General features: G+C 38.6%; 1 protein-coding gene across 28 annotated transcripts in view; it reads left to right on the top strand.

The window, feature by feature from the left end:
* Positions 1 to 19,059, top strand: part of CAMK2D (calcium/calmodulin dependent protein kinase II delta) — a 303,590-nt gene that overhangs the window by 236,631 nt on the left and 47,900 nt on the right. For all 28 annotated transcript variants that reach the window (XM_070452353.1, XM_070452351.1, XM_070452366.1 and 25 more), the window contains exons 7-9: positions 810 to 912; positions 8,292 to 8,375; positions 17,272 to 17,366. In XM_070452353.1, coding sequence (XP_070308454.1) covers positions 810 to 912; positions 8,292 to 8,375; positions 17,272 to 17,366 — 282 coding nt within the window. The remainder of the gene's footprint in view (positions 1 to 809; positions 913 to 8,291; positions 8,376 to 17,271; positions 17,367 to 19,059) is intronic.

The raw sequence follows: 19,059 nt of genomic DNA, 5'->3' as shown, positions 1-19,059 counted from the left end.
ATTCCAGGATTGAGTTATCAGTCCTTGAGTAATGATAAATACCTGAGAGAATTAAAATGCGTCTCTCTTATAGTATTCTGAGATGTGAAAATAAATATATAAGTAATATTTTGAATCACACTTTGAAGACATATACATTATGTTTTTAAAAACTAGTTTATGAAAAAAAAAAAGCCAACTATAACATTTGGCATGTAAGAGTAGACTCTTTCTGCCTTTAAGAATAAACAGATTCTTAAAGACAGCAATTTTAATACATAATCAGAATAAGACTCCAAAATTTGTACAGAAATTGTTTGGAAACAGTGAGGAATGAAAATCACTACATTTGGGTCCAAACTCTTGAAGTCAACTAGGATTTAATTTGCACAGTTTCACTTGCCAAATGTCTGTAGATTGGTCCAACTCTTGTTATCATTTTGCCAAGTTCCCTTCTGCTGAAAAATGTCTGTGCTCTGTTAGGCTTCTAAGCCAATGTCCGTGGCCAAGTCTGGACCTCAAGCAGCACTTGGAAGCATGTGAGCAGGTCAAGACAGGTGCTCCCATTCATTTGAACTCTCCCCAAGTGATACTCTCTTCAGCCCAGTATCTCTCCAGGACATACATGCATCTGTCTGAAGCCTGCACACATGATCATTTGTAATCATTTTCTAACCATATTTTCCCTGGGATTTAGGAATGACAGTCTCCGGGAGAGAGAACAGTGCATGACTTTTTTTTTTTTTTCTCCTAATCTTACGAAATGTTAGTTTTGAAGAGTCACTTAAAATAGATTCTCACATCAGTCTCTCTTTTCTTTCTAAATAAAGCCTGAGAATTTGCTTTTAGCTAGCAAATCCAAGGGAGCCGCTGTGAAGCTGGCCGACTTTGGCCTAGCCATAGAGGTCCAAGGAGATCAGCAGGCGTGGTTCGGTGAGTAGGCCCCCCCCCCCACCCCACCCAACCCCTGCATGCTGCTCGCGCTCTCTGGGCCGCAGTCCCATCCCGCTTACCAGCCACAGCAAAACGGAAACGTTCATTCTGACAGCTCGACTAGTCGTAAGATAGTGGACTTTTATAAGTACCTAATTTTAGTGACATTAAAAGAGTATAAGTCTAAAAATAAGGGGAAATATAATAGAAGAGCAGTAACACGGACCTTTTTTCTTAAAGAATTGATGAAAAATGGGTGCTGTATTAATTAATAGGAGGATTGCAGTATTCAAAGAGTATTTTATTTGAGAGAAATTTGATTGTCCAAATACAGCCTCACTTGATGCTGAAATCTCCTATGTAACTAGGTACTCTGGAAATATTTGCACAGTATTTTGCATATTTTGTGATTAGCAATATTAAGTTTTAAAAATATTATAAAGCATATAGAGAGAAATTTATATAATATATGGTGTTATGAATCTATATATGTGGGTGTAAGTTTCATCTTCTATTTTTTCAAAGTGCCAGTTTCTGCTCTACAATTTTGAAATTTCTGTGTCATGAAATTTCTGTTTCCTTGCAAGTAAGGACGAGGTTAACTCTAAACAAATTTAAATTATGGTATTAAATATTTCTGGATTATGGTATTTCAAGTTTATGAATTGTTCTGATAAAGAAATTATTTTACCACTGAATTTCTTATGCTTCTCTTCCTGCTGTTGCTGAGTATTAATCCACTTTTCAGGCGACATCCTAAAATATAACGTCTCCACAAGCTGCCGCTTTGCCTCTGTCCTCACTGCCAGTGTGTTGAGATTAGAATTGGAATATAGTTCATGTGGTTCAGAGGGTAAAGTGTCTGCCTGCAGTGCAGGAGACCCGGGTTTGATGTCTGGGTCAGGAAGATCCCCTGGAGCAGGAAATGACAACCCACTCCAGTACTCTTGCCTGGAAAATCCCATGGATGGAGGAGCCTTGTAGGCTACAGTCCATGGGTCGCAAAGAGTCGGACACAACTGAGAGCCTTCACTTTCACTTTCATAGTTGATTTTAAATGTTGTGTTAGTTTCAGAAGTACAGCAAAGTGAACCAACTATACATATATGTATATCCACTCTTTTTCAGATTCTTTTCCTCTATAGGCCATTACAGAATATTGAGTAGAGTTCTCTGTGCTATACAGTAGGTCCTTATTAGTTATCTATTTTATAAATAGCAGTGTGATTGTGCAGGCATGCTAAGTCACCTCAGTCGTGTCTGACTCTTTGTGACCCTATGGACTTTAGCTGCCAGGCTCCTCTGTCCGTGGGATTCTCCAGGCAAGAATACTGGAGTGGGTTGCCATGCCCTCCTCCAGGGGATCTTCCTGACCCAAGAATCAAACCCCTATCTCTTATGTCTCCTGCATTTGCAGGCAGATTCTTCACCACTAGCGCCACAGTAGTGTGTATATGTCACACTACTTTACCCCAGACAAATTTCTATTTGTTTTCTACATCTGTGACTCTACTTCTCCTTTGTAAAAAGTTCATTTGTGCCTTTTAGACTGCACATATAAGCTGTCTTATATTTGTCTCTGTCTGACTTCACTCACTATGACAGTCTCTAGGTCTATCCATGTTGTGGCCAGTGGCAAAATGCCCTTCAGTTTGAATTGCTTGTCCTCTAAACAATAACAACAAATAGAAAGAGAGCTCAAAAAATGCTTACTTCTTTTGTTTTCTATACAAGTAGTTTTCTGTATCCCTAAACATACACATGTACTGAAAAGTACACAGATCTCCCAGGACTGCCCATCTCTCTCTCATCTGCCCCAGCCACTTAACGGGGGTGGCTGGTGGGCCAGCCTCATCCACCGCCTCTGAAGGCAGCCTAACTCAGGACCTCATTTTGTGCTGCCGGCCCTGCTTCAGTAGTGCCTGACCACTATCCTTGTCTCTGATACCTCTGTTGAATACGGCCTTTTACATTAAGGTTGTCCTTACTTACCAGGTGAACCTAATACCTCAAAATTTGGCATTTGTAGTGTCATACTTTGTCATGTAACTGGACAAAGCTGTTCCTATTAACTGCAAACTGAAAAGAGGTAAGACCTAGAATTAGTGCTGTAAATCTGAGATTCAGAGACATCATTTTATCCTAGGAAAGAGTATAATTGACCCTGATAAAGAACATACACTTACAGGACTTGGGATTCAATAGGAAGTCGTGGGGCTATCACAGAGATGGGCAGAGCAAATCACTGGAGATACAGAAATGGATTAGGAGGTCCTGCCCTTCAAAATACTCATACTTGCGTATCAGTGAGTATTTAGCAGGCCGCGTGGGAGCACCTTTAACAGAAGCAGGTGTGAGGTGCTCTGGAGCACGAGAGAAGAATTGTGGAAATTTCAGTGACTGAGACAAGGCTTCCCCCTTTCTGGTGGCTGAATGGGAGTTTTGTTCACTGGCATGCAAGGAGATAAAGGCATTCCAGACAGAGGGATCAACACATTCAAAATTTCAGAGGCATGAAATAGTTTTTTTCTGTTTCAGGAATAGCGAGAAGTTGATTACAGCTAAAGTAGAAGGTATACTGAGTTGGGGAGCTAATGAAGTAAGAAAGGATTTTATGTTCTTTTGAAGGATTCAGAATTTATCTTAGATTTAGGAATCTGGTGAGAATTTTTGAGTTAGAGGAGGACATAATCGGGTTTCTGTTGAGTAACTATTTGGTAGGAGGATGGCTTTAAGGATAGCCTGCAGGCAAGCAACCAGGTAAGATAAGGCAGAAGTTCAAATTATGCATGAAGACAGCTTGAACTAAGAAGAACACAGGAGCAAGCAAGTTCCAGGTTAACAAGCAGAAAGGACAGGAACCCTGAATTTTAAGGGAATCTGTTTAGAGGAAATCAGAATCCTGCAAGTTGGGTTCCAAGACAGAACTCTAGTCCTTTCTAGAACAAAGCAGGACCCCACTTCACGAGATACCAAAAAAGGGACTTAGGCTCAGGGATGTGATTGCCAGAACTATGTACAAGATGATAATTGGATATCGGGAATAAGCCAGAAGCCTTATTACAGAGCCAAGGATCAAATTTAATATTGACAACTTGGATGATGCTTATGAGAGTATTGAAGTTGAGCTCCTGAAATCTCACTTGTTTGGGTGAGATTTCATCTCTTTGTTAGATCACAAGCTGTTTGAGGGACTATGTGTAGTACAAAGTTTCTGCTTTTTGAATTAAAATACTGCAGCTGATATCCTGGCTCTGATTCTTAACAACTACATAATATTAGGCAAGTCGCTTTAACTCTGTGAGGTCAGTGTCCTTTCTGCAGATGGAAATAATAAACACTCTTTCATGAGGCTGTTATGAGATGAGTGAAGCAGACCATCGAAATATGCCTGGGTTTTCAAAGCTGTTCAGTAAGTTTTCAAAACTGTCTTAGAATGAAACATGTCACAGAACCAGCCTACACAGTAGAAGTTGTTGAGTGAATGACTAAATATCAGACTAGTGAAAACAATAGCATCCATATAAAAGTACACAGATTTTCAAATTGCGATAATTCGTTTCTCAAGGCAAACTGGTCTCAGAGAAACAATGACAGATGGGGAGTAAAATTCCCCTTTTTTTCTTTGGTATGGTGATAATCAGCTAAGTTCCTGCTAAGATACCTATTAGGGTAATGACTTTTAAAAGATACATTTTAAGGTCTAAGAAAATTCATCATTTTAAAAGTATAAAAAAACATAGTTTCTAAGCTTAGGAGAATACTTTTTTTAGCTTTCTTTTAAAGTTGTTTTTTTAATGGGTTGCGAAGAGTCAGCCATGACTGAGCAGCCGAGCACATTCAACTCAAATCTCAGTGAGTCTGCTGGGTAACTAAGTGAAGGGAGTGTGGCGCACTACCTTTCTTTTGGAGACATTGCCTGATGTATTTTAGGTTTTAGGAAGAAAGGAGTGTTTTAGTATGAATGATTTGTTTTTATATTTATTCCGTTTTCTGCCATAGTCTCATGTATTTGACTGATTAATTTTATATTTTAAAAGATGTAAAGGTTTTGAGTGGGGAACCTTTTTATTTTAATAAGAAAAAAGCAGAACTCTTTCTTCATTATGTGTAATGCCAGAGTTTCAAGCTTTTACATAGTTTTATTTTAATAAATTTGAGGTCTACTCCAAATAAAAATTAAACTATTCAAGCCACTCTAGAAGTTATTTCCTTATTTTCAAGATCAAATGTTTGTTTTTCCCATGTTACTTCTTCTGTCTTTTTTTGTATATAGCCAAAAAGCCTAGAAGTAGTAGCACCCTGTAACACATGTGTAAGGTAAACTAGAAGATTTACCAAATAATCTGTTTCTCCTGTGAGATTGGAAATGCTGTTTGCAATCATTTCTTTGTTTCTTTCTTTTTTTCTTTGTTTTGCTACTAGGAAAAAGGGATAACTGCCATGGTCTATTTCTTATGGAAGAATTCTTTTGCTTGGTTGCTATTATGTTATTATGTCTCTTGTTTAAATATTAAGGGTTTTTTAGCGGCAGTATGTTGCAGTGGATTCTGTATGTAAGTAATTCTGTTTTCTCTTTGATCTGTTCTGGTATTCCTGTTGGTTTTTCAGAATGAGAAACATACACCGTCTCTAAGGAAGGCTAGCTCTCATTAAATTCCTGTTGATAGTTTATATCATAATAAACTAGATTTGGGAGTTTAATCTCATGCTAAAGAACATCTAGTTTGTCTTACCCTCAGTATTTCTGTATTCATGAGAACATGTTGTAAAGTGCACTGTTTTAACATTTGTGTGTGTAGATGTAGGCTTCACTATTCTTAGGGGTAAGGATCCCCGACTGCTCAAATGACAGTTGTGCTAAATAGGAGCAAGTATCTCTTAGCATTTTAGTCTCCAGAAGAGGTTTGTAATAATTTACACTTAGGATTATCACTTCATTTCTTGCATAGTGATTGCTTCTTTATCTTTTCTACCTCGATGAAGTGTTAACATTTCCTACTCCAGGCATGTATTCTACCAAGTTATTTCAGACATACATTAAAGTTTACCAGTTCTAGATAGGAGGTTACAGATTGCATATAAAAGGGTAGTCAAAATTCAGAGAAAGGACGGACCACTGAGAACTGTAGGAGATGGAAGTAATTTAGTCACCCTATGTTAGAGAAAAGTACTCCCTCCCACACATACACAAAAAAATCGAGGGTTCAAAAAACAGAAAAAGGGTGAAAATGGAAAGTTTATTTTCAAGAAATCTTAGAGATTTTTTAGGTTAAGTGCCCAGAAGTAGAAAGATACTATGTTGAGTGAACGAAGGGGAAGTAGTGGGTAGGACCAGATGATAAAGTATCTTAAAATGCCAGGTGGGACCTCAGTCTTTAATCTGGGCTTTGGAATCTGTTTCCCATTGGATTCACTTTGTGTCTCAACATTTGGAGGAGTTGGAAAGGAGTGGTTGGAATGAGAGAGCAGATAGGGCAATGAGAAGCCCTGAAAAGCTCTTGAAAGCTACTGTGCCTGCCTCTGCCTTAGAATAGCAAACTTTCACATGGCTCCTTCAGGTAGTCCTTGAACTTCAGGCAGGGGAACCACCACTGTTGCTCAATAATTCTTTCCAGCTCACAACTACTGAACAAACATTTCTATCAAATAAAGTTTGAGATAGAGGTGGATCCACCGTGGTCCATGTAAAGCTTAAACTACAGCATACAGGTCTTTTCTTGAAGTTCCTTCTCACTGTCCTCCTCATCCTCCTCTAAAGCAAACAGGAGAGGACAGGTAATGAAAATGGGGGGAAAAGTGAAATCCAAAATCCTTTGCCTCAAAATGTAACTTTGTTGTAACCGAGTTATTATATGTATGCTTGCTTCTAAGTATAGATTTGTTTTGGAGGTGGGGAAAGCTCCTTCCTTGGACGCTTTGCATCCCAGTAAATAAACAATGTGCTTCACCACTGATTTGTAGTCAGAGGAATTCCTGATTACATATTCTTTTAAAGAACACTTTCCAATTTCTGTATGCATTTAAAGAAAATTTCCAAATAGCCATAGCTATTTTTGGTAATTTTTAAAGTAAATATTTTTTATTTGAAAACCATTATTTTCATAAATAAGTATTTTACTCTGGATGCTAGCTATTAATTATCATTTAAGTATACCTTCTTGGAAGTACTGATTTATCTGATAGGAAACTTTCTTTAGCCATCTAGTTTTGCATACCTCATCTCTTAAAAGTCTAGCTGATACTTGTTCAGTAGTGACTCATCTAAATATTCCTGAGTCTCCTCTTCAGTTGCCAGTTATAAGTACACAGTGATTACTTATTAGTACAGAGTGAGCTCTTTGATATATTATGAGTGCATTTCTTCTCCTAGTGAGTTCTTCAGTTACTCTCAGCCCCATCCTCCTCCCTTAGACTACCTCACTATCAAAAATATTTACTGAAAATTTGCTTTAAATTTATCCCCAGGATCTATGTTTTAGGTCCTTCTACTTTGTAGATAAGTGTTAGTCACTCAGTCATATCGACTCTTTGCAACCCTATGGGCTGTAGCCTACCAGGCTCCTCTGTCCATGGGATTCTCCAGCAAGAACACTGGAGTGAGTAGCCATTCCCTTCTCCAGTGGCTCTTCCTGACCCAGGGATCAGAAACAGGTTTCCTCATTGCAGGCAGATTCTTTACCACCTGAGCCACCAGGCAAGCCCCACTTTCTAGGTAAATACCCCTCATAATAATGCTTCCCTGGTGGCTTAGCGGTAGAGAATCCACCTGCAATGCGAGAGACACAGGTTCGATCCCTGGGTCAGGGAGATCCCCTAGAGAAGGAAATGGCAATGCACACCAGTATTCTTGCTTGGAAAATCCCACGGACAGAAGAGCCTTGTGGGCTGCAGTCTCTGGGGTCGCAAAGAGTCAGACACGACTGAGCAACTCAACAACAGCAACAGCCTAATATATTACGTAGGCAGCATGATACGTGTCACCTTCTGCGGTTTTCTCCTGATTTCTCCCCAGGCATGGGGTGGCATGTCTGACCCTTTCACAGGTTCAGTTTTAACTTCCACATGAAGGGGAATCAGAGCTGCTGAGCAAGCAGTCTGAAGTGTATACACTGACTTTGCAGCACCTTAGAAAGGTTTTTCTATCTGGGGGAAAGAAAGATGTGTTTCTTCTAATTAGCTACAATGCAGGACAGATTGATGTTAAGACTGCTATAGAGAGAAGCTCTTCCAGGTTATTTTATTTCCCTAAGAGCTGTGTCTTATCCTGACAAACAGATCAACAGATAAAGAAGCCCAAAGAAGCTTCTTCCTTGCTTTGCCATTTCATATTGGTTTTGCCAAGTTGGTTTTCATTCATTAACATCTGTTTTCCCTAGGTTTTGCTGGTACACCTGGATATCTTTCTCCAGAAGTTTTACGTAAAGATCCTTATGGAAAGCCAGTGGATATGTGGGCATGCGGTAAGGAATCATTTTCATGCAAATTTTGCAGCACACCACTATTGTTACAATGAAAATAGTATCTGTCAAATCTGAGGTTGATGCTCTCTAGCAATCAACTTAAGAAAGTTACATTCTCAAACTTTAGCCTACAACAGAGTCGCCTGGAGAGCCTGTTAAAGAAGATTGCTGTTTCTGATTCAGTAGGTCTGGGACGGGAGTGTTTGCGTGTCTGACAAGTTCCCAGGTGATGCTGAAGCTCGAGGCCCAGGAGGCACTTTGAGATAGGGCCGTGGAGTGTCCCCCACAGAGGGTGTGGGGTTCCTGCCCCTGTCCTCTCACCTCCTCCAGGGAGCCCTGACCACAGCTGTCCTATCTGCAACACAAGATGCTCAGCAGCGATTAGGAGGAAAAGAGTGCATCTTGGAAAAGAATGAAATTGTCCTGTGGTGCCTGGGCTCTGGTTTAGGCCTGGCTTTTAGCAACAAGCTCTAATCAAAACGTAGCCTGTGTAGGCTCAAAGAATGGGGAGAGTTTCCACCACAACTTTTATAGCAGAATTTCTGTGTGTCAACATACACTTCAAATAAGTAGGAGATGGAAATAAAAGGGGGTACTTCAGGGTATTCTGAAACATTTTCTGCTGGAGTTACTGGGCAGGCACTAACCCTCTAGGCTTCTGACACTGTATCATTAGCACAACCAACAAATTGGGGTGTGATCTCCAGCTGGGTGTATCTTTGCTTTTAGAGCCATGCCTAAGAAGGCAGATGTGAGATGAGCACAGCATTTAGAGTCACAACGCCTAGGTTCAAGTCTGCTTTGCACTGGCTGACCCCAGCTCGTTAGTATCACTGAGTTGGCTTCTTTACCTATACAATAGAAATATTTGACCTTCATAGAGCTGTATGAGGGTCAGATAGGGTTTTTAGAGTTTGCAAAGCAATTTGAAATGCAAACAGCTATTATTATTCTAAAAAGTTGGAATTGTCACTTAAAGGGTAGTGTCTTAGGTGAGCTCCAAGCTCTATCTTCCTGCCTGAGACTATTTCCTAAGCAGGAACTCTAAAATCCTTTTGGTGAGAGCATTGCCACAAAATGCTGTTGTTCAAGTCTAAATGTTAATGGAAGATAACTCAAAATATTTTGTTTGCAAGAAATCAACCTCCGTCACAGATCTGTTTCTGTGGATGAATTTTAAAAGGAGCGGAGTACCCCAAGAGACTGACAGATGCAGATGGCTTTTATTGGTGGGCGAGGGTGGAGCTAGAGTGGTACCCAGCGCTGAAGAGAGGGTGTGATGTAGACAGGTCTGAACCAGAGTGACATCTCAACCAGAGTGAGACCATCTTTTAAAATGGTGATGATAATGGTACTTGCCTCCTAGAACTACCAAGAGGAATTTTTACACACACACATCTCATGAATGACTCTAGAAACTCAGGGCCACAGGGCATCTTTCAGATTTCAGCTCGTTTTCCCATGGGTAGAGTTATCTTTCATTTTGCTCAGTTCTCTCCTTACTTTTTCTTTTACATTTTTTTTTTTTTTTTTATTTTTTACAAACAGCCAAATCCCTCTGTGACAAGCCTGCCCTATTTAGGGCCACCAACCCTTATTTTCTGTAGAAATTTTGGCATCCTTTAATTGCATGCTGAAAAATGCCCTTGGGATCACACAGTTAACTGCAGAAGTGTCTTAGATATTACAGTGTTACATATTTGGGGGAAATTACCCAACCCCATACACACACACACACACACACACACACACACACACACACAGCTCACTACCTGGAACATAATAAGATATTTTTATGCCTTTTGTTACATTTCTGGGTCTCTGCTGTTTGGAATAGCTTTATCATTTTATTATATGTCTTGAAGGTTATATTAAATTCAGTTTACTTACAAGATGGTACACCTTTTCTCATTCCCATTGTAATAGTTGCCAAAGTAATGTACACTTTATTTACTGCTTTTTGGTAATGGCAGATCTTGAGAGAATCTCTTTTACAACCATTCCTCAACACTAGCTCTTAATAACTACTTCTTTGCAAAGCTAGACATTGGATAGTATGGTAAAAAATGAGATAACCCAGATAAGAAAGGAAATACAGAATAAGTCATTTAGCAAAATAGCAAGTACTTAACCATAGTTGCCTTTGGGCAATTGACACAGAACAGAGTGAAGTACAGCTTTGGTATAATGGCTTAAAGATATCTGTGCATTTTTTTCACTAGAAACATACAATAATCCATACACAGAAAATTTAAAATACTTAATCACCACTGCTTTAATGATCTCACACAGAATATAGCCTGACTTATATCTGGGATTTGAAAGCTACTAGTCCATTACTGGAAAGTAAATGATAGACATTAATGAAGCAAGAATATAGTCCTGTGTTCTGCCATTAACAACAGTAAATTGATTTAGATAGTTTTCTAGCTTATATAGCTATTTCCATAATCCCATAGTGGGGTGAGCAAATGTTTATAGATGCCACTGAATGACTGGTTTTTAACAACTTCCTTCTACATCTTGGTTTTAAAAAATAATAAATGTAAGTCTGAAAATATAGTGGACACACAGCTTGTCATGTTACTTCTCTGCCTGCATTAGATATCAGAACAGTTGTGAGTGATAATAACCTAGTGGCCGTCACAGAATATATTGTAACTTGTAACAAACCTTTGAAATCTTAGGGGGATGTGTTCCTTGTTTCCTTTCATGGCCAAATTAGGTCCAGCAGTTGTGTGACTTCTGAGCCTTAGCCTTTCCATATTTCAGCTGGAATAAGTCAGCATCAAGCACTTTCTAAGAAGGTATTTGCCATTTTGAAATCTCAAGCCTGCTGGACAATGTGTTCCTTTCACCAGTTCTGTGGCTCTTACACTGAACCATCCAGCTGTGCCTCACATTCACAAGGCTCTCTGCCTTCATCCCTGACAACCCACGTCTTCATTAGTCTTCAGCCCTTGGAGCTTTCTTCCCATAATCTCTACCAACATTCTCTTATTCTGAACTGATATACTTTCAGATATTTCTCTAGATATAGTATTTATTTATTTCCCTGACTTGATATTTTCAAACTGTGGATCACAGACCACATGCTTCAAGGTGACCTACCCAAGTACTTATCAAAAATACAATTTTCTGGGACCCACCCATGAAACCACTGAATAAGATTCTCTGTGATCAAGTTCAGGAATTTGCATTTCCACAAACTTTCTGATGCACACCACTATTGGGCTGCATAATGCAGCTAGTTGCAAATTCCTCTCGGGCAGCAAATTTAGGATTCTTAGGTAGAGCACAAATTACAAACAGGTGATCTACAGCTGTACTGGCCAAACACTTGGACCATTTATGGGGGGAGGGGGAGAGAATTGACATTTATCTTTAAATTTATATAATTATATAATTGTCAGGAGATTTCTTTAGACGTTATCAGTTTCTGACTTCCCTAAAGTAATTGAAAGAACTAATAGCAAGATGCTTGTGTTCTTACGAGGCTGCTGTACCTGCCAGACAGACAGACACAGGCTGTCCCTGGCACCCTCCCGCCCTCCTGCCCAGCAGGCACCTCAGCCTGATGCCAGGCAGCCTGTCAGTTTGCCAGCCCTACCGCATGACAGAAATAGCTTTCATCATCTGAAAAATAATTTACTAACTTGTTGGCCTTGATCTTTTAGATCTTTGTTCTGCCCATCATTGGCCCCTTAGGTCCCAGAGCATTTCCCTATTTGAATTGTGTTTTGGTTTTGGGTTTGCATAAGGGATAAAAGGAAGCTGTTCTTATCCCTCACTAGTTAATTTCCAGACTCCCCTGCATTTTGCACACGAGCTCATGGTGTGCCCTTTACTTTTTGAGCATTTGAAGTGGGTGCTTGTTAGACGGCTCTGTTAACTTCCCACTGACTTCTCAAGTTTCTCAGCATTACGGCTTCACCTTTTTTTTCATAAGAACAGCCTTTACATTCTAAAGCTGTAGCTTTTATTAAAATCAGTTTTGAATGTTCTTGATAATATAGTCTTTCTACCTAATCAGTAATCAGTACTTCTCAACTCTTATTAATCAAACATCTCTTAGCATATTCCAAGCACAAATGTGTACATAAGATAATGAAAATTTGTTTTAACTTTCATTTTTTAAAAATGTTATATGAAGTGGACTGTGTCAAATAGTTTAGCTTTTATGGAAAATTTGTTACAGAAAATTCTCTCTACAAAAGTATAGAGGATAATAGTATACTGAACTGATAGCTAATCTTATTTCATCTTCATCACTTGACTCAGTCCTCCATCTCAAGATTATTTAAGTCACATCCAAACATCATATCAATATATCTATAAATATTTTAATGAATACCTCTAAAAGAAAATGGCTTTTTAAAAAACATGTTAATAATAGAAATATTTTTAAATGTCATGTAATAGTAATTGCTTAAAATCATCAAATATGTAGTAATTTTGCTATTTGCCCCTTTGTCTCGTAATTTCATTATCAGTTTGGTCTCTTAAGTCTCTGTTATTTGTAAGGTCTGCTCCTCTGTCCCCCTCTTCTTCTCCTCACTCCTCTTTCCTTGTTTCTCAATTTATTTGTCGAAGAAATGTGTAGTTCCCACAGAGCACACCTCAGACTTCCCAGTCTGGTCTCTATATACTGTTTGCCTCCATAAGAAATCAAGATTCCTTGTAGAAGTGGCTGATTCCAAGTCTGGATTAGGAAAAGTAATGATCCAAGAGCATCTGGTGAGACCAGAAAGAACAGAAATTATTAAAGGCTACAGAGCTTTTATTAACAGGACTCAGGAGCCACTTTGAAGTGCCTTCAACTGGTTAAAGATAGAACAGTTAGAAGATAAATAAGAAAAATAACAGTAGTGGATTAAAATATTAAATACATTTAAATTTATGTATGCACTCATAGTAATAGTAGTCAAAATACTACCTAAATCCTGGCCTTTGTAGGATGTTTGGGGAACCAAAGTGTTATTTTGAAAGCTGATTATTAAAGAAGGGAAAAACTAATTACCCTATCTTTCCTCTATGAGCCATATCTCAGGGTAACCAAACAGCTGATGAAATAAATTATTCTTAGACTAAGGAAGGCATAATAGAACTGTGCTCAGCTGTGTCCGACTCATTGTAACCAAGGGTACTGTAGCCCACCAGACTCCTCTGTCCGTGGGATTTTTCAGGCAAGAATACTGGAGCAGGTTGCCATTTCCTACACCAGGGGATCTTCCTGACCCAGGGATCAAACCCACGTCTCTAATTGACCGTTTCACATCAGTCTGCTCAATAATGTCTTGTAGCCTAAAAGTATTTTTAAATCTACTATATTTATGCTATTATTTTATTTAAAGTATATTTTTTGTAGACCTCCCTCAAACAAATCATGAGCATTTATTAATGTAGTGGGTGCTGATTCTTAGGGAATGAAATGTCTGTGAGCCTCCCTTCCCAGAAAAGTACCATACCAAGTGTCAACCAGTAGACGTAACTCACAAGAACAAAGCTTCAAAAGCAGGCCATGCCCAGGTCCAGAATGCTAAATGTTGCAGATGTGGCTCTGTTTTATAATTTTATAACAACTTAACTCCAAATGTTTATTAGAGAAATGAGTATTTTTAAATAACTATAGACTGTTTCCATTGCAAAGCTGATTTTGTTCTTCACCCCCTAAACCATAGCAAAGGGTTAAAGCTATTTAGGTATATCCTCTTTTCTACTTGCATCCAGACACTCATCATCATAATTATTATCATCATTAAATGCGTCTGTTAAATCAGATAGGAAAAATATTAAAATAAATTTAAATGAATGAACATTAAGTCTGTGATATGTTGAAAGATAGAAAAAAACATTTTTGTATTGCAAAGTAAGGTAGCAATGTTATATTTGATTTTCTGCACTGTCCTTTTTTTTTTTTTTTAATTCCACTGTGGTGAAGTCTCTTTTGATCTTGATTTTAAGTGTTGTTGGGTTTTTATTTAAGAATGTCTTTTAAAATGCTTTGTTCTGATCATGATAGCTTTTTGAACTGGGTCTTCCTGAAGCGGGCTAGAAAATCCTAGGGTGACTAAACCGTTGTTTAAAGCCATCTTGGCTGCAACAGTGTCTGTCATATAAATGTGTCGGCTCTGGTGAACAGGAGCAGGGCTGTGTCCCTCACAGAGTAAAGGTAAGGAACTGAAGAGTCCAGCTTTGGGAAACAGTAGATGCAGGCCCACCAGGGAGCATGTCACCTAGCTTACCACCTCCCAGGCTTCTCTGGCGAAGGGGACTCCACAGGAGAAAAGCAGCAGGAGACAGCAGACTTTCCGCTGGGGCAGTGGGCTAGAAATGCAAGACCTTAAGCAAAAGTAGAGGAAGGGACATATGATGACAAAGAGGATGATCCAAGGAGACATTTAAACCTCAGATTTAACTTGGTATTGAATGTATATTAGCTTTTAATTTCCTTTTGTAGTCTGTTTTTTTTTTTTGACATAATTTTGCTATTTTAAAGTATTAGGAGAAAAACAGTTATGCTCTTTTGAAAAACTGAGAGAACTTGTGGTTTAGGATTTCAAAGATGTTAAGTGAAATAAAGTTAACTTAAAATCTCAATAATATTATGCATTAATCTTTGGGGGAAGTCTTGAACTTAAACTATGGAAGAGTTGAATGAAAATTTTTAAGTAGATTTGCAAATCTTACCAAGATATTCTCATGTCTTATATTAATCTGTAAAAGAAAATATGCAAAAATAAAGTTCACTTTGCACAGTTGCTTATTTCAGATAATAAAGGTTTTCATGTTTGCAGGGCCTCAGTTTCAAATTATTTGCAAGTGATCCACTGCATGTGCAAATAATATTAAGGACATTCCCAGTCTGTATCAGATATCATTAAATACATGCATGAGGTGTATTGAGACAATGAAATTTTTAGCAAATGTAAGAGTTGAGTTGTTCCATTAAAATCATAATTTAGTACCCACAATCACATTTGGCCAAAAAGTAGGATATAGAATAGGATTTGTTTCATAACATTATTAAAATTCTATTCATAATGTTTTCTCTGGGAATATTATGTTCTTTATTTAGTCACTTATTGATATGACTGAATATTATACTCTTTGTATATTCATCCAGTGATGTGAATAAAACTGTTTGTAGTTATGGTCCTGGAAAAAAAAAAAAAAGAAACCTCAGATTTGATTTCAGGGCAAGTTAAAAACTACTGGATACAAGAATTTTGTTTAATATAAAGATTAAATCAGGTGTTGATTAGTTTCTCAATAACTGCATATTTATGAAAAAGATATTAAATTGTCTTAAAGCTGAGCATTTAACTCTGAATTTTATGCACAATTTCAGTCTCCTCTTTTCCCTCTTTGTAGTATATGCTCTTCTGTAGTATCACTGGTTTAGCTGTTTTACTGAAGAAACTCTCTTTGAAGACTAAGATCATTAGTAAGGAAAGGATTTTCATCTTCTCATATGGTACCCACACTCCCAGGCACCCTGGATATTCAGAGCATGAATCTGTAACCAGGGCACCATTGCGCCACAAAATGTCCTAATTAGCAAAATGACTCAGTTCAGTTCAGCTCAGTCGCTCAATCATGTCCGACTCTTTGCGACCCCATGAACCGCAGCACGCCAGGCCTCCCTGTCCATCACCAACTCCTGGAGTTTACCCAAACTCATGTCCATTGAGTCAGTGATGCCATCTAACCATCTCATCCTCTGTCGTCCCCTTCTCCTCCCACCTTCAGTCTTTCCCAACATCAGGGTCTTTTCAAATGAGTCAGCTCTTCACATCAGTTGGCCAAAATATTGGAGTTTCAACTTCAACATCAGTCCTTCCAATGAATATTCAGGACTGATTTCCTTTAGGATGGACTGGTTGTATCTCCTTCAGTCCAAGGGAGTCTCAAGAGTCTTCTCCAGCACCACAGCTCAAAAGCATTAATTCTTCAACACTCAGCTTTCTTTATAGTCCAACTTTCACATCCATACATGACTACTGAAAAAACCATAGCCTTGACTAGACAGACCTTTGTTGGCAAAGTAATGTCTCTGCTTTTTAATATGCTGTCTAGGTTGGTCATAACTTTCCTTCCAAGGAGTAAGCATCTTTTAATTTCATGGCTGCACTCACCATCTGCAGTGATTTTGGAGCACAAAAAAATAAAGTCGGCCTCTGTTTCCCCATCTGTCTGCCATGAAGTGATGGAACCAGATGCCATGATCATAGTTTTATGAATGTTGAGCTTTAAGCCAACTTTTTCACTCTCCTCTTTCACTTTCATCAAGAGGCTCTTTAGCTCTTCTTTGCTTTCTGCCATAAGGGTGGTGTCATCTGCATATCTGAGGTTATTGATATTTCTCCTGGCAGTCTTGATTCCAGCTTGTGTTTCTTCCAGCCCAGTGTTTCTCATGATGTACTCTGCATAGAAGTCAAAGAAGCAGGGTGACAATATGACTAAGAGGCAAAATGACTAAGAGGAAGTAATAATATGTCATGTTTTTAAATGTCAGCCTCTAAAGTGACTAAAATCACATGGTATCTAGATAGATAAGAGCACAGGGCGGTCGTGCGTACACAGGGCTCAGGGCGGCCCAACGTGCCCCGGCAGTGGTGGGGGAGCTTCGCATCTCTGTGCTGCTCCGCTGTGCTTTTCAGAATTAGCTCTTTGGTGCGTGCCTTGGACTGTCATGTTGTCAAAGTCCTCGAGCAGAGGAGGAGCAGCATCCACCCTCCACAGAACACTTCAGATAACATGTCTCTGAAGTTTACCAACCATCCAGTGTTCTGTCTTTGAATGGAGGTGGCTTAATATCATTGTGGATCTGCCCTGTTTAACTTCTCGGTGTCTCTGTTACTTAACATTGTGTTAATGTGCTCATTCCCTACAGGAGTCATCCTCTACATTCTACTGGTTGGATATCCACCCTTCTGGGATGAAGACCAACACAGACTCTATCAGCAGATCAAGGCTGGCGCTTATGATGTATGTAATAAATATTCATATAGCTTTATATTGGGTTTGGTTTTTTAATTTATCAGAAAACAGATTTTTCATTGCTATTTTAGTAATATCCCTTATTATTGGCCTCTCCTTTAGGAAAAAAGAATAAGATATGTAACATATATATTTAGTTTCTATTTCCTTCTAGACCTTTATTTCATAAAATTGAAAGGAAAACAGTTTGAAGTCTCTAAGGAAGGACCTTGCTTATCAAAGCTACTGAATCTTAGTGCATTTTAAAATATATAAAAATTAAAGTATTTTTGCTTTAGAAGTGGTTACTACCTATTAGCTGAATTATATTTTCAAATGCTTCCTGCATAATTATATGTTAACAATATTTTGCAGTGATCCATGTATCAAATAGAACATTGTTCCTTTATGTCAGCTTTGACTGTTTTGTTTTGTTTATCCAGTGAGCTTCTGTGAAAGCATTCATTTAAAGAATGGTTTTCACAGTTGAAAAATATTGGAAAATCACAGTTACAATACATTTAATTTACAATTAGAATATTTGAAACTAGGCATATGAATTAAGGCCTGTATTGAAGAGTAAGGCCTTAACTACTTGTCTATATGGCTTAACTTTGTGCTCTTTGGTGTAATTTTCTCTCCTCTGATAAATATGATTTACCACTTCCTCTGATTTTACCTCACACAGCCCTCTGGAAGTCAGAACGCGAGGTCTGGAGATGCTTTTCCTGTGTTATTAAGTGGGCTAACTAAGTGGTAGGCAGTAACGGCTCCACCTTGTGAGTGCAAGTTAAGAGCACAATGTGGTAAAGAGAGAAGTTATGAGAAATCTATATTATACTGTATCAGGTGTCATGAACTCCCCTGACTAAATGTAACATGTAAGATGGATGAATGTGTCACAGGTATTTAAAATCTATAATTTTGAAGCATTCCATTGTAGCCAGACTAATCATAATTAATCCAAATTGTGATTTGCCTGGCCATTTTAGTGCCCTCACCATCTTTCCAGATTAGAACTAGGCACCCCTCTGGGAAGACAGGGGTTTGCTTCTCCCTTGGTGGCTGAGATGGCAAAGAATCTGCCTGCAATGCAGGAGACATGGGTTCAATCCCTGGGTAGGGAAGATCCCCTGGAGAAGGGGACGACTACCCACTCCAATATTCTTGCCTGGAAAATTGCATGGACAGGGGAGCCTGGCGGGCTACAGTCCATGGGGTCACAAAGAGTAGGATATGACTGAGTGGCTAATGCTTTCACTTTTCACCCGAAAAGCATAACTCTACAGATGCACTGCTTGGTGAATGTAAAGAAATGCCTTTGTGAAAGTTAGAAAAATAAGAGAAGGACCCACTTTTATCTAGGTGAATTCAGCCCCTCATTTGTTGTCAGAAAATCTCCACATCACAAAGAAGCAGACTTGAGTGTTTCCTCAATAGTTCCTGATGGTTTTACAACTGGCCAAAGTAAACTTCTGGAATTAAAATGATAGGTATTAAACTGGCAAAAATGTGCAAGTGTTAAAGAGTCAGTATCATTTTTCTTGTGTTTCATTTTGCCAGTGGATCACAAATGCACATGATAACAAATGACAAATGCACATCACAAGTCACACATGGCTCCTAAAAGTGAACCAACTGAAGTCCGTCAGGCCACAGTGACAATGGCTTTTTTCTCAAGATTGTCTATAAAAATTCATAA

This window comes from Odocoileus virginianus, chromosome 21, assembly GCF_023699985.2.
Source record: "Odocoileus virginianus isolate 20LAN1187 ecotype Illinois chromosome 21, Ovbor_1.2, whole genome shotgun sequence".
Classification (NCBI taxonomy): domain Eukaryota; kingdom Metazoa; phylum Chordata; class Mammalia; order Artiodactyla; family Cervidae; genus Odocoileus; species Odocoileus virginianus.
The sequence above is the reverse complement of the archived record's forward strand: the minus strand, read 5'-3'. Positions and strand labels throughout refer to the sequence as shown.